Source organism: Atractosteus spatula, chromosome 5, assembly GCF_055471065.1.
Source record: "Atractosteus spatula isolate fAtrSpa1 chromosome 5, fAtrSpa1.hap1, whole genome shotgun sequence".
Taxonomy (NCBI): Eukaryota; Metazoa; Chordata; class Actinopteri; order Semionotiformes; family Lepisosteidae; genus Atractosteus; species Atractosteus spatula.
The window spans coordinates 5848239-5861485 of NC_142710.1; the positions used below are offsets into that span (position 1 = coordinate 5848239).

Here is a 13247-nt window from a genome sequence, read left to right on the forward strand (position 1 = left end):
TAAAGAGTGGAGCTCCTCATAACTTTAATTATTAAAAATAATAACTTAGTACTGGTATTGCATATTCTTCCTTTAAGGGCTCATGACACTGCTGGAATCTCCACTTATTTTTAAGTCTGTGAAAACTTTTTGTTTTTGCCTCGAACGAATTTTAATGCTGCGGATTGCAATTTTGTAATCCTGATCTCTTACAATTTTTAGATTTTTTTATTGTCTCTTTGTACTGTATGATTGTATTGAATACTTTGTTTTATTCATGCAGATTTTATATTATGCATTATTGCACTGTTAATAGTTCATTATATGCCCAGTTGGAATAAAACCCGTTTAAAATAGATCGGAAAAAAACTACAGCACCCAGAATTCAAAGGGCCGGCATCGGACTTCCGCGCTGACATCACCTAACCAGGGCACCTTTCAAGATGGCGGCGGCAGCAGAGGCGCAGGATAATGAACTGGACGAGTTGTTAGACAGTAAGGACGGTACTTCTTCTGTAAATGTCGGATGTTCAAGGGAGTAGCTGGCGTCCATCGGTGAAGGAGAGGGCGTCCCAGTGTGAAAATTTTGGCTGCTGAACAGATTACACGGTGTAACCTGTCACCCAAGACAGCTGAAACGCAGAATGATTAAACGAGTGGTTTTGCGAAAGAGAGAAAAAAAGAAGGTTTTTTTTCTATTTTTTAAAGCTGGTTCTATCAGCATTGCCGCAGTTATTGTTATCTCTGTTGGGCAGTCGAAGCTGTAGTAGCAGTTTATTGTTATACTTGCCATTGCTTTGAGAAGAAAAGGACACTTAAAGAAGTGTCTGATGTTTTGAAGTCGGATGTTGATGCCAGAATTTCAACATTTTAACACTTAAACCACCTTTAACGATATCAGCTCAGTAGATTGCGAATACTTTTGCTGTATATAGCAGTAAGTGAGGCATGCATGTCAGGTAAAACTACACTCGTGTGCCAGCTGTCCCGGTTTGGAATCGGGAGCACCAGCATGTACAATGCACCCGAGTTGATGCACCCGATTGTTAACTCTGACGACTGGGAATCGATATTTGCTGGTGGTTATGATGGCTGTTGTTAATGTTGAACAGTCAACACCCTATACGTCCTTCGACTCGCAGCCCTGTTCTGTGTCTAGCACTACCGCAGCGTTTAAAAACGTGTCGCTCCTCCCCATCACAGATCCGACCTCAAAACTTGAGTGCTCTTCGGAAACCCCCCCCCCCCGGCACAACCCACTGCTGTGTGTAGTTTAAATGCAGAGTGATAGGGCCTGGGGTAAGACGTATATTCTTCCCCAAAATAACAAATCGATCCCTAGAATTCGGCTGGAATCCGAACCAGTTCTGAACCTACTGGGGGAGGAAACTCAATAGAGCTGCAGCCATGTGTGGGATCTCCTGTCACAGCCTGAGGAACAGTGAGGCTGTCTCTCAATAATAGTAATACAGTGTGTGATCTCCTGTCACAGCCTGTGGAACAGTGAGGCTGTCTCTCAATAATAGTAATACAGTGTGTGATCTCCTGTCACAGCCTGAGGAACAGTGAGCCTGTCTCTCAATAATAGTAATACAGTGTGTGATCTCCTGTCACAGCCTGAGGAACAGACAGTGAGCCTGTCTCTCAATAATAGTAATACAGTGTGTGATCTCCTGTCACAGCCTGAGGAACAGTGAGCCTGTCTCTCAATAATAGTAATACAGTGTGTGATCTCCTGTCCCAGCCTGAGGAACAGACAGTGAGCCTGTCTCTCAATAATAATAATACAGTGTGTGATCTCCTGTCCCAGCCTGAGGAACAGACAGTGAGCCTGTCTCTCAATAATAATAATACACTGTGTGATCTCCTGTCCCAGCCTGAGGAACAGACAGAGAGTCTGTCTCTCAATAATAATAATACAGTGTGTGATCTCCTGTCACAGCTTGAGGAACAGTGAGGCTGTCTCTCAATAATAGTAATACAGTGTTTGATCTCCTCTCACAGCCTGAGGAACAGAAAGTGAGCCTGTCTCTCAATAATAATAATACACTGTGTGATCTCTTGTCCCAGTCTGAGGAACAGAGAGTCTGTCTCTCAATAATAATAATACAGTGTGTGATCTCCTGTCCCAGCCTGAGGAACAGACAGTGAGCCTGTCTCTCAATAATAATAATACAGTGTGTGATCTCCTGTCCCAGCCTGAGGAACAGAGAGCCTGTCTCTCAATAATAATTCCGTGTGTCATCTCCTGTCCCAGCCTGAGGAACACTGAGCCTGTCTCTCAGTAATAATAATAATAATAATACGGAATGTGTTCTCATATCCCAGCCTGAGGAACAGATAGTAAGCCAGTCTCTCAATACTAAAACAGTGTGTGATCTCCTGTCACAGCGCGAGGATCAGACAGTGACCATCTCCAATAACAATAAAAATAAAAGATCTGTAGCCCAGTATGTGATCTCCTGTCACAGTCTGGAGCAGAGACTCAACGTCTGTCTTAAAAGTTAGCTTTAAGAGATGTCTGTTTATGTCCCATTGTAGTTTTCTTGTAGATGTTGGGTAAATTGTTTCTGCTTTGACAGCACTTCAGTTCATCCATGATGCCAATAAAGCCGTTTCAAATTGAATTCGGGTCTCAAGCTGAATTCCTGCGGGACCCAAGCAGAGAGGTCCATCCCTGGTGCAGGAGGAGAGGTGTGTCCGCTGGTTCCCATCCCAGCTCTCAACAGAACCGGCTGGTTACTGGTTTGGCTGGACCACTGGAAGAGTTACCCTCGGCTCGGGCGCTGCAGCTGTACAGTGACCTCGCAAACCTGCTTCTCTCCTGCCAGCTGTGTGCCAGCGTCTGCGTTTGAATAATCCCAGTAGCCGCCGGCGAGACGATCCGAGTCGGGACCGGAGGAGATTCTGTTCCTAATCGACGGTTTTCAATTTTCGTATTTGATCAGGTGCCCTGGACGACTTCGAGAAGACCAAGCCCTGCGCTGCGGCCCCCAGCTCTGAGGGAGAGCCGGCTGTGGCGCCCCCTGCTGCTGCCAGTGACAAGGAGACAGTGAGTCGGTCTTCACTGGCTTAAGTGACCTTGATCTGGTCCTGTAAAAGTTACTCCTGTGCCCCCGTTTTGTTTTGCGTCAAGCGGCAACCATTTTTCCAGTGGATGAGAGTATCCCAAATTAAATAGACTAACTAGTACATAAATTTGCCGTGATCCATGTTAAGATTTGAAATGATGCACTCCTGCTCATGCAGTCCGTCTCAGGCCTACATTTCCGTGATGCCGAGATGCAAGAAGTCGGATCGCAGCTCAGTGAGGCCAGTTTAGCTCAGGCCACTTCCAGAGAATATCAAAGACGACGCACATAAGGTGTCTCGCCCATGGTGCTCTGAATCCAGGCAGTTTTGCAGGAATTTTCTGTCACCTCCCTAATTATGAATGGGTGTTTAGTGACCAAGGCAGACGGATTAGAACTAGACAAAATACTTACACACTTGGCACAGTGGCTATTTGTGATAAGGTGATCACCGCCTATGGGTTATTTCTGAGTCCAGTATTTTTCAGACCATTGGCAGGAGTGAACCCAGGTCAGGTCCGATTCTATTGTATGATCCTTCAAGCACAGATAGTGCTGATCTTCCACTGTAGAGCCCTCTTACTTATAGATAGATAAGATAGATACATAAGACTTTATTGATCCCGAAGGGAAATTGATGTGTTACAGCAGCCCAGCCCAAGACAAGCATAGTCATAGTCATAGATCATAGTCACTGTAAAAACAATAAAATATGTGCAAAATGTGCATAGGTATATATAGATTGAGTGTCCAAAAAAGTACAATATAGCAACATGCTTTCCATAGACGAGCAAATGAAGGGCTAACAGTCCTAGCCTAGGGCAGTGTTATACACCCTGACAGCCGCCGGGAGGAAAGACCTGCGAATACGTTCCCTTGAACACTGTAGCTGGAGCAGTCTGTTGCTAAAAGTGCTCCGCTGCCCAATAACAGTCCCATGAAGCGGATGAGAGGTGTTGTTCACGATCGCTGTGAGCTTGGTCAGCATTCTCCTCTCAGCCACCACCTCCAGGGGCTCAAGGCTCAACCCCAACACAGAGCCCGCCTTCTTGATCAGTTTATTGAGCAGAATGCAGGATGTGGCTGTAGACATCCAACCCCGCCTCTCAGCCCTCAGCTGGAAAGGAAATATTAATGACAGGGCAACACCCTGAGTGAATAAATAGATTCCAGTGACGTACACTTGAATATACGCTGTTGGAGCTGGAATTATCATGGCTGCCGGCGCCCCTGGCTCCTGGATAAAGGATGCACGCTCGTTCCGATCCCAGGGCCTCCCATTGTTCCCGTTTCCCGTTGCCGCATGCAAATGTGCGCCGGGAGCTGTCGAACCCAACCTGTCCCGTCTCCCCGCCCCTCCCCGGCTGCTCTAGTGCCCCCCGCTGCTGGAGGACAACCAGTTCTTCGAGGCGCTGTTCGAGGGGGAGCTGGCCAGCCAGGCCCGGGAGGAGTTCGACAGGGCCATGAGGGAGCTGGCCCAGGAGGAGCCGCACCTGGTGGAGCAGTTCCAGAAGCTCTCGGAGGCGGCCGGCAAAGTGGGTACGTCTACCACCCCCACCCACCTGTCCTCCTGGCCGGGATCGCCCACCCCCACCAGGAGTGGGGGATCTGGGAATCAGTAATTTAATAATAATAATAATAAACTTTATTTTATATAGCGCCTTTAAAGGTGCCTTCTCACAGCGCTTTACAGAACATCAACAACAAAAAAGTACACAAGATAGACACAATGAGACAAAAGACTGAATACGGTAGGAGCAAAAGGGTAAATAAGAACCAGTTAAGTAAAGGCCCTTCTATAAAGAAGGTTTTGAGTCTAGATTTGAAGGAGTTTAGGGAAGGTGACTCTATGATATCCTTAGGGATAGAGTTCCAGAAGTCTGGAGCACAGCAGGAGAAGGTCCTGTCACCCAGAGAGTGTAGACAGGACTGGGGGACAGACAGGAGACCAGTATTAGAAGAGCGAAGGTTGAGAGGTGGGGAGTAGGACGATAGTAGCTCAGACAGGTACTGAGGTGCCAAGCCATGCAGAGCCTTATAGGTGAGCATGAGGATTTTGAAGTCGACACAAAACCCATCCATCCATCAGTTTTCTAACCAATTCATCCAGTTCAGGCTGGGGGTGGAGCCAGAGCCTGTATCGGCAAGTAGGGCAGACACAGACGCACACACTCGCACCAGGGCCGATTTTCCCACAAGCCAGTTAACCTGCCAGTATGTCTTAGGACCATGGGAAGGAACTGGAGCATCTGTAGGAAACCCATTGGAAATACAGACTCCCTGCAGATAGCACACCAAGTCTGGGATTGAACCCAGGGCCTCAGCACTGTGGGGCGGCAATGCTCACCACTGCTCAGTGCCTCCCATCAGGAACAGACCAGATGAGCGAAGGTCCCTCACAGTCTTGTCTGGTACTGTTGTATGTGATCCAGGTTAATACAGAAGCCAGGCGCGAGATGGTTCAAGCCTCTTCTTTATTCAACCAACTGTGCACAGGATGAGGGGTGATGCCACAATAATAGGAACTGTTTTCTTTTTGGGGTTCTGCTTATCTTCTACAAAGACATAATTGCAGCCTGCCTTAAAACATTGCTATCTCACTATAAGAGCACAAAAACAGATTTTAGGCTGGAAAACGTCTGTAGCGGACTACAGAGGAATGAGCTTTTGCGATGCTGTATGTCTAATGAGGATAATATGTAGGATACCAGCTCCCTTTTCGAATGATCTAAATGAACATTTCACCCACAAAGGTGAAAGGTGGGAGGTTTCAGTATTTAGAGATGCCCTTTAGAGGCTTGTGTTGATGCTGTTTGTGATTTGCGGATTTGCATCCCTCACTAAATCTCTTTTCATAGGAACGGATGCTGCGTCACAGCAGGAGTTCACTTCCTGTCTGAAGGATACCCTCAGTGGATTGGCCAAAAATGCAGATGATTTACAGGTAGGCACACAGGGTTCTACACAGAAACAGCAAAGGTCGGGCTTAAAAGAGGCAATTTCAGCTCATGGAAATTCGCTAAGGCATCCTTTTCACCACTGGGAGACGCTTGGTACTCCAGTAAGAAAATTAACATGATGCATTATGAAGAGCTCTCGGTTTTCAAATTGCCCATCAAAATAACTATCTTAGTCCCTCCTCATTTTATTGTACTGCAATATGTCGTATCCATAATAGTGGAATTATATTTCCATGGATCCTTATCCTTTGGTTGCACAAGAAGTCGGAAAGTTATTAATAAAGAGATTTGTGTGTTGGTACCTTCTTATCGTGTTTTATTGTTGTGTGCAATTTGACAAAGCTTCAGTTTTGGTGCTGTTTTATTGTCATCATTTTAGCGTTGCTAAAGAGTATTGATTTGTTGATTTTTCCCAACCTCCAGGGACAATGTCTTTAGACCAACTTGCTTGACAGCCTTAATTGATCTTTTAATTAACTTTTTTTTTCGGAATGCGTGAATAGAAGAAGAAATACTGAGATTAATGATTTCTATGCACTCTGTCTTCAGAGCTCCGGATTGGCTGGGGAGGACCTGGCCAAAGCTCTAGAAGGACTGGGATTGGAGGAAGGCAACGAAGGAGGCGGGGAGGATGCCAACATCCTCCCCATCATGCAGTCCATCATGCAGAACCTGCTGTCAAAGGAAGTGCTATACCCCTCCCTCAAAGAGATCACAGAGAAGGTAAAGCAGCTGTCACACTGCCCCCTAGCTGTGGGGAGGACTGACCTAACACAGGCAGGCCCTCTTTCTAAAGGGGAAATGGTTTAGAGTGCCCTCTTATTATAATAAATATTCCATACACTTATATAGCGCTTTTCTAGACACTTCACTCAAAGCGCTTTACAGGTAATGGGGACTTTCCTCCACCACCACTAATGTGTGACGGCAGCCTTAGTGTGCCAGTGCACTCAACACACAGCGCTCTCAGTGGGGAGCAGAACAGAGTGATGAAGCCAGTTCAGAGATGGGGATTATTAGGAGGCCGTGACTGGAAAAGGCCAGGAGGACATTTTGGCTAGGACACCAGGTTGAGACCCCTACTTTTTTAGAGAAACACCCTGGGATTTATAATGACCACGGAGAGTCAGGACCCCAATTTTATATCTCATACAAAGGATGGCGCCTGTTTACAGTACAGTGTCCTCATCACTATACTTGGGTATTAGGACCCACACAGACCGCAGGGTGAGCACCCCCTACTGGCCCCACTAACACTTCTTCCAGCAGCAACCTTAGCTTTCCCAGGAGCCTCCCATCCAGGTACTGACCAGGCTCAACCCTGCTGAGCTCCAGTGGGGCTGCCAGCTGTGAGCTGCAAGGGGATATAGCTGCTGGCTTTTGTTAAGGAGTCCTTAACTGAAGCACAAAATCATATCAACAGCTATATTGAATAATAGTAGAATTCAAAACATAAGATGAGCAGATCCCCTCCGAGATCAGAGCAGATAGATGTTGTGAGTGTGCTGATTTGACATGAGAAGTGCCCTGCTTTTTGGTAAGAAATCCTTTGTTGAAAACCTTTGAACCTAAGACATGAACATTTCTTGTCCTGCATGTTCTGGGCAGTTCTCAAAACCGCATGGCAAAAACACCTGATGTCAACAGAGAATGGCTCCTGTCCGTTTTCTCTCCTCCTTTTTCTGGGCTTCTGCCTTTCTGACCTTTCTCCCGCTCTGTCGCCTCCACCCCTCCTCTCTTTGCAGTACCCTGATTGGCTGAACTGCCACCGGGACTCCCTCCCTCCTGACCAATACCAGCGCTACGAGCAGCAGCACAGACTCATGGGAGAAATCTGCCGGCAGTTTGAAGTCGAGGGTGAGCAGGGCTGCTTCGAGACCGTGCTGGAACTTATGCAGCAGGTGAGACGTGTGGTGCCTTTTCCTGGCCCTGCAGTGTCTAAAGGGTTAATATGTGTCTGGGCCCTGGTGCCTTAATGTCTAGCAGGAGCAGTGCTTGTATAATGAGCTTCACTCCATAGCTAATACTTTGGATCAAGCTGTAAGTCCAGTGTCATAAAGATTGCAGGAAAGTAAGTCCGGTTAATGAGTTAAAACGAAAGTTTTCCTTTTGTAAGGCAATGTGCTGACTCCATATTGTAAAACCTCATTGCTCACTAGTGGGATCACTGTGTGGTACAGCAATACTACCATGCATGACACTACAAAGGTTTGTGGCAACGGCACAGATGATTGTAGGATGTGATTTACCATCAATCGGCGAGATTCACACCATCCTCTGTCGCAATAAAGCCCTGATCCATCATTCAGGATCCCAACCATCTTGGCCACAAACTGTTCTCCCCCCTGTGCTCTGGCAAGTGGTACCGCACTGTTAAAGCACAGACCACTAGGCTGAAGAACAGTTTGTAATCTACTGCAGCTCACATCCTTATGCCTCAGAACTCTTCACTGTGCACTTTGGACTTGGAATACCATGTATTTATTGTTCCCTACCATGTATTTATTGTTCTCTACCACGTACTTATTGTTCTGGTTGTTTATTGACCATACATACTGTACATTATAAATAATGATCATTTTGTAATGTACTGTCTAGATTGTGTGGTGGTGTCTGTCGTACTGTATCGTCTGCTGTTCTGTGTATGTCCCGAGAGAATGGCGCATGTACATACGGCAGTAAACACCTCTTTTCTGCTCTACACTGTACGCAGCGTGATTGTGAGCGTGGTGATCGTATTTATTGATTAGCAGAAAGAGGAAAGGCCCAGAAGACAGGTAAGATAGGATTTTAAATAAGGCTTTCTTTTTTTATATTAACACAAGACGGTGGAAAATAGTTTGCCAATTCTATCCTAGGTTTCTTTAAGCTTCTAGTTGCTTCCCCTGTTTATCAACACATTGCTGAGTGTAGTAGTTGAAATCTCTGCTTTCTCTTTCAGCTGCAGGATCTTGGTCACCCTCCCAAAGAGTTAGCAGGAGAGACGGTGAGTCAGTCACTTCATATAGCTCTGCTTATGTACCAGGGTGTTCAACTGAGCCCCTGTAGGCCTTGTTCTTCAGTTGTCTGATATGAAGATAAAAGCATGATTATGGATTCTTGTCTAATGACTGAACTGGGCTTAACTACAGCTTCATTGCTGTAAAGACTGGGAATATTTTGAAAATCCATCTTCTTAAGAGCTAAAATGATATGCTTCTTGTGTTTTGCCCATGTGACATTGTAAATTCCCATTTTTCATTAGTTTTTTTCCCCCACTTTGGATCAGTTGCATTGTTAGTCTGATTATTTAAGTAACTGTAACACTAAACCAGGCTCTGAGGTGTTTTATAGCTAACAGTACCTTTAACAATGTCAGTGTTAAAGCTTTTGCGTAATCGACTGTATAGGACCTTAAGTTAAATCCTGTATATGTCTAACAATGTTACTAATTAGGTAAATTGTTTAATTGGAGGTTGGAACAAAAACCAGAAGAACTAGGACTTTTGTGAGTTAAATAAAATGATGACAATAGGAAAATCAGGATGATTCCTGTTCTGAGTTTGAGACTCCTGGTCTTCATACAGATGTAAAGAACTTAAGCACCCAAAGGTTACAAGCAAGAGGAGGCTATTTTGCCCACCTGATCCCTTTGGTAGTTAGTTGATAATGGACCTAAGGATCTCATCCAGCTGTTTCTTGAAAGAAACCAAGATACAGTCCCGCTCTTCTCTGGTAAGAGAGAGGCTATTCTCTCTCTAGATCATTGAACATTTTTAGTTTCTTAGTTAACCCTCCACCTGGATCATCAGCCACTAATCGGCAAAGCTGTGTATCTTAAATTTTGTTCTGGTCTTACTGTGTTAGCGTGTCCTGGACCAAGAGCCCCAGTACTCGACAGACTCCTTATTCTGTGCATTGTGCCCATGTCAGTAGTTGCACGAGATCTAGATTTAAGTGGATTTAATCAGAACAGGCCATTTGTTACTTGGGAACTGGAGGACCCTCTGACGTCTGATGAGTAGGTGGCACCCATGCAACATAGGACAGACTGCACGAACGTGCCTGTTTCTGCGCTAGCGATATTCCAGCCAGGAGCTGTGCGAGTGTGCGGGCTGGAAAGATGAAGGTTAATCTCATGCCGAAAAACACACAAGCCTCTTGAGCCTTTTTGGGGTGTGAAGGAGATGGAGAGGTAAGGTAGTAGGATATAAAGCACAGGAGAAGAAAGTACGTGAGATTGTGTATCCCAGTGAATGGAGATCTGGGGAGAGAGGCATGAAAGTTGAGGTCTGTAAAAGTATAGAGAGATCTTCTACAAAGAAATCCAGGTCAGAACGTTTGCGCCTTCAGTGGTAGACTGATTTATGTCACTATGTCACTCAAGACTTCTCATGCCCCCCAGTTCCAGGGGAATATGTCTTTCGGTGCGTCAGGTTTTACCCGCAGGTTGGTCATAGTGATCCAAACCTGGGTTTCAGCCTTGCCCGCTGCCCTGCTGCTCGAGAGAAATCCAGATATCTCGAGGATGATAACTCCCATCTCCCGTTTCCCTTCACAGCCCCCGGGCATGAACTTTGACCTGGACTCGCTCCATCTCCCAGGAGCCACTGCGGGTGGCGAGCAGTGCGCCATCATGTGACCTCCCGGACGGGCGATAAGATGGGGAAAGAGGGAAGAAAGGGTGACGCCTACTCTTTTCCACAAGCTCGTTCGCCCTCTCTCTCTCGGCCAGCTGGAGATTAAACGGTTTAAAACAGACTGCCGCCCTTGTGGTGAACTTTCACAGCCACCTTCTTTTCCCATGTCAAGTGCAGTGTTCCTCTGTTGACCACTGCTGAATACCTCTCGAGCGAATCCAGCCCCTGATTTATAGTTAGGTGGGGACATCACTGTCTTGCAGTGCACAGCATTGGGAAGCCATGGCGTGTTCATGGGAAATGGAGTTTCCGGTTCCTATCTGTGTAGTAGGTTTCAACTAAACTACAATTCCCTCCATGCTGTGGTGTGTAAGGATGCTTCCCTTGTAGTCGGAGTCAATTTACGATCTTCCTGTATAGGTAGAAGTGTTGAGTTTACAATTCTACTGCAGTTGGCACGTAAGAAAGGACACAAATGAGACGATGGTCCTTGTAGTTGGTTATTAATTGATCCAAGGATCTCATCCAGCTGTTTCTTAAATGAAACAAATTAAATTAGACTTTTTGTGTTCAGTGCTGTCTGAGGTGTAATACAAGGCGAGAAGGAAAGACTCAGAGGCATTTGAAAAAATCAGATACAGAAGTTAACTGAAAGGCCACTGGTACAGTGAGACAGAGACAGCAGGGATTCCAATTTTAAATGATGCTACAGTACATGGGTACACTTGCACTTAGAATCCTGGGGGTTTGGGGGTTCCTGTATTCAAGGACACTTGAGTACAGCTGGTTGCCACAGCCATAATACATCAAGGTTTCTATAGATGGATAATTTGATTTAATACAATCTTTTTCCACATCCTACTGCTATAACAAAATTATCTCCCTTGTCTTCCCACAGAAACTATTATTTTTAATTAATCCTTCGGGGGCTGTGAGAATATTCTCGCTTGATCTCTGCCAGGATAATCCTGTTTGTATTTTAGAACAGAAATGACAAATTAAGTAATTCTTCAGAAATTAGTGGTAGGGGAATTGTAAGAAACGTTGCCTTCATTAAATCAAAGGCCTAAAATATGAAGTAATAAAGCCTGAAAGAGACACTATTTCAGTAAAAGAAGTTTTAAAAAGCATTTTTCAATTGCATTTTTAATCTGATCTGGTAATGTGTTCCAGATATTTTAGAATCGAAACAGGGCATCATGTAGCCATTTGAGACAGCAGTCATAAATCTTCAGCTCTAGTTTGAAATGTGATGTTTCAGTGTAGGTCATCATTTCTCAGAGATATAGTGATATATTCTGAGAGGAATTAGCCGGCAATAACAATTGTACTAAATTTCTTAGTCAGTCAGATTCAATGCATAGTGGATACATAGAAACATTCACCTAGTGTTTGAGAGAAATGAAAATAATATACTGTAACACTAAAAGCTGCTTACATTCTACAGTATCTTTGAGGTCAAGTATTTTTTTTACTAGAAAGTTTCAAGTTTAAAGCTGCTTATTAAAATTGCCTTATTTGAAGCAAAACCTGGATCAATTTACTTTTTTTTTAAGCAAGTTTTTAACTTGGTGGAAATGGTTATCCAAGTGCTTGGACTGGGGAGCTGTGATAATTGCACACTGCAGAGGAACAAGTAGAAGTCTCTGCCACGTTGAAAAGTAAAATGAAGAGGCTCGACAGGAATAAGAATCAGTGGTCAGTGTGGAATTGACCTCTACTTGTTCCCTTATGTAAAATGACCACATTTAAGTCACTAAAGTGTCCAGAAGGACTCGTGCCTTCCTTCTGAACAAACTACACACAATTTCTGTCAGATATTCAAGTCCACGCTCTCAAGAATGTGTGCTCTCAAGCAATGCCTGGTGTACTGTTGATTTCAGGGCTTTGAGAAAGAGAAATACTAGTTAAAGCACTTATTAAAGGAAATGTTAGGACTGATTGACTGCAGGAACTTGACTGAAATGTGCACAGCAGAAAAAAAAAACATTGGGACCTTTCTTTGGTTGATACATCTTAAACTGTGCCTCATCAGAAATCCCCCCCAAGCTGTAGAGCACTTCATCAAAGGCTTAATGCTAAGGTTACAGTCATTTAAATGCACATGAAATGGTTTTAAACCTTAAAATAATCCTGCTAGATAGCAAATATGTCAGCGGCTTGCAAGGGTGTCTTAAAAATGGCTCCAAGAAATATCTGTAAATAACTTTTTTTTTCCCTGTACTGGATATAAAATGTAGGACCCAGAGTAGATTCAAGTTCCAATTGGTGATCCTTGGTGAGCTGTATCAAAACTACAATAAAATTTACGGTGGAATGTTTAAGTGTTGTGAGCTCCTTTTTCCATCATCCTTCTGAAATGGGCAATAAATCTTTGGGAGATAATCTTGCAATAAAGACGTTTAGTGAAGTCTATGACAGAGTGTAGACGCTCTCATCAAGCCAGAGCTTTCCCTAACTGCGACACTAGTCCATCACAGCAATGCTGGTATGCATGTACGGATGGATGGTCAGACAAGAGCCTTAACAAAAAAGCAGGAAGAGTTAAACCATTCACCCTCCATCAATGCTTAACAGCCAACACAGAGAGCACTTGGCTTCAGCTACAAGCACCACTG

At 44.7% G+C, this 13247-nt stretch overlaps 1 protein-coding gene across 1 annotated transcript; it reads left to right on the forward strand.

Moving 5' to 3' along the window:
- The first annotated feature begins 374 nt into the window (after nt 1-374).
- On the forward strand, nt 375-12953 carry pex19 (peroxisomal biogenesis factor 19). Its single transcript, XM_088917562.1, has 8 exons — nt 375-474; nt 2928-3031; nt 4424-4589; nt 5909-5994; nt 6560-6733; nt 7756-7911; nt 8952-8996; nt 10551-12953. The coding sequence occupies exons 1-8, from the start codon at nt 423-425 to the stop codon at nt 10629-10631; spliced, it is 864 nt and encodes a 287-aa protein (XP_088773688.1). The 5' UTR covers nt 375-422; the 3' UTR covers nt 10632-12953.
- The last annotated feature ends 294 nt before the right edge of the window (nt 12954-13247 follow it).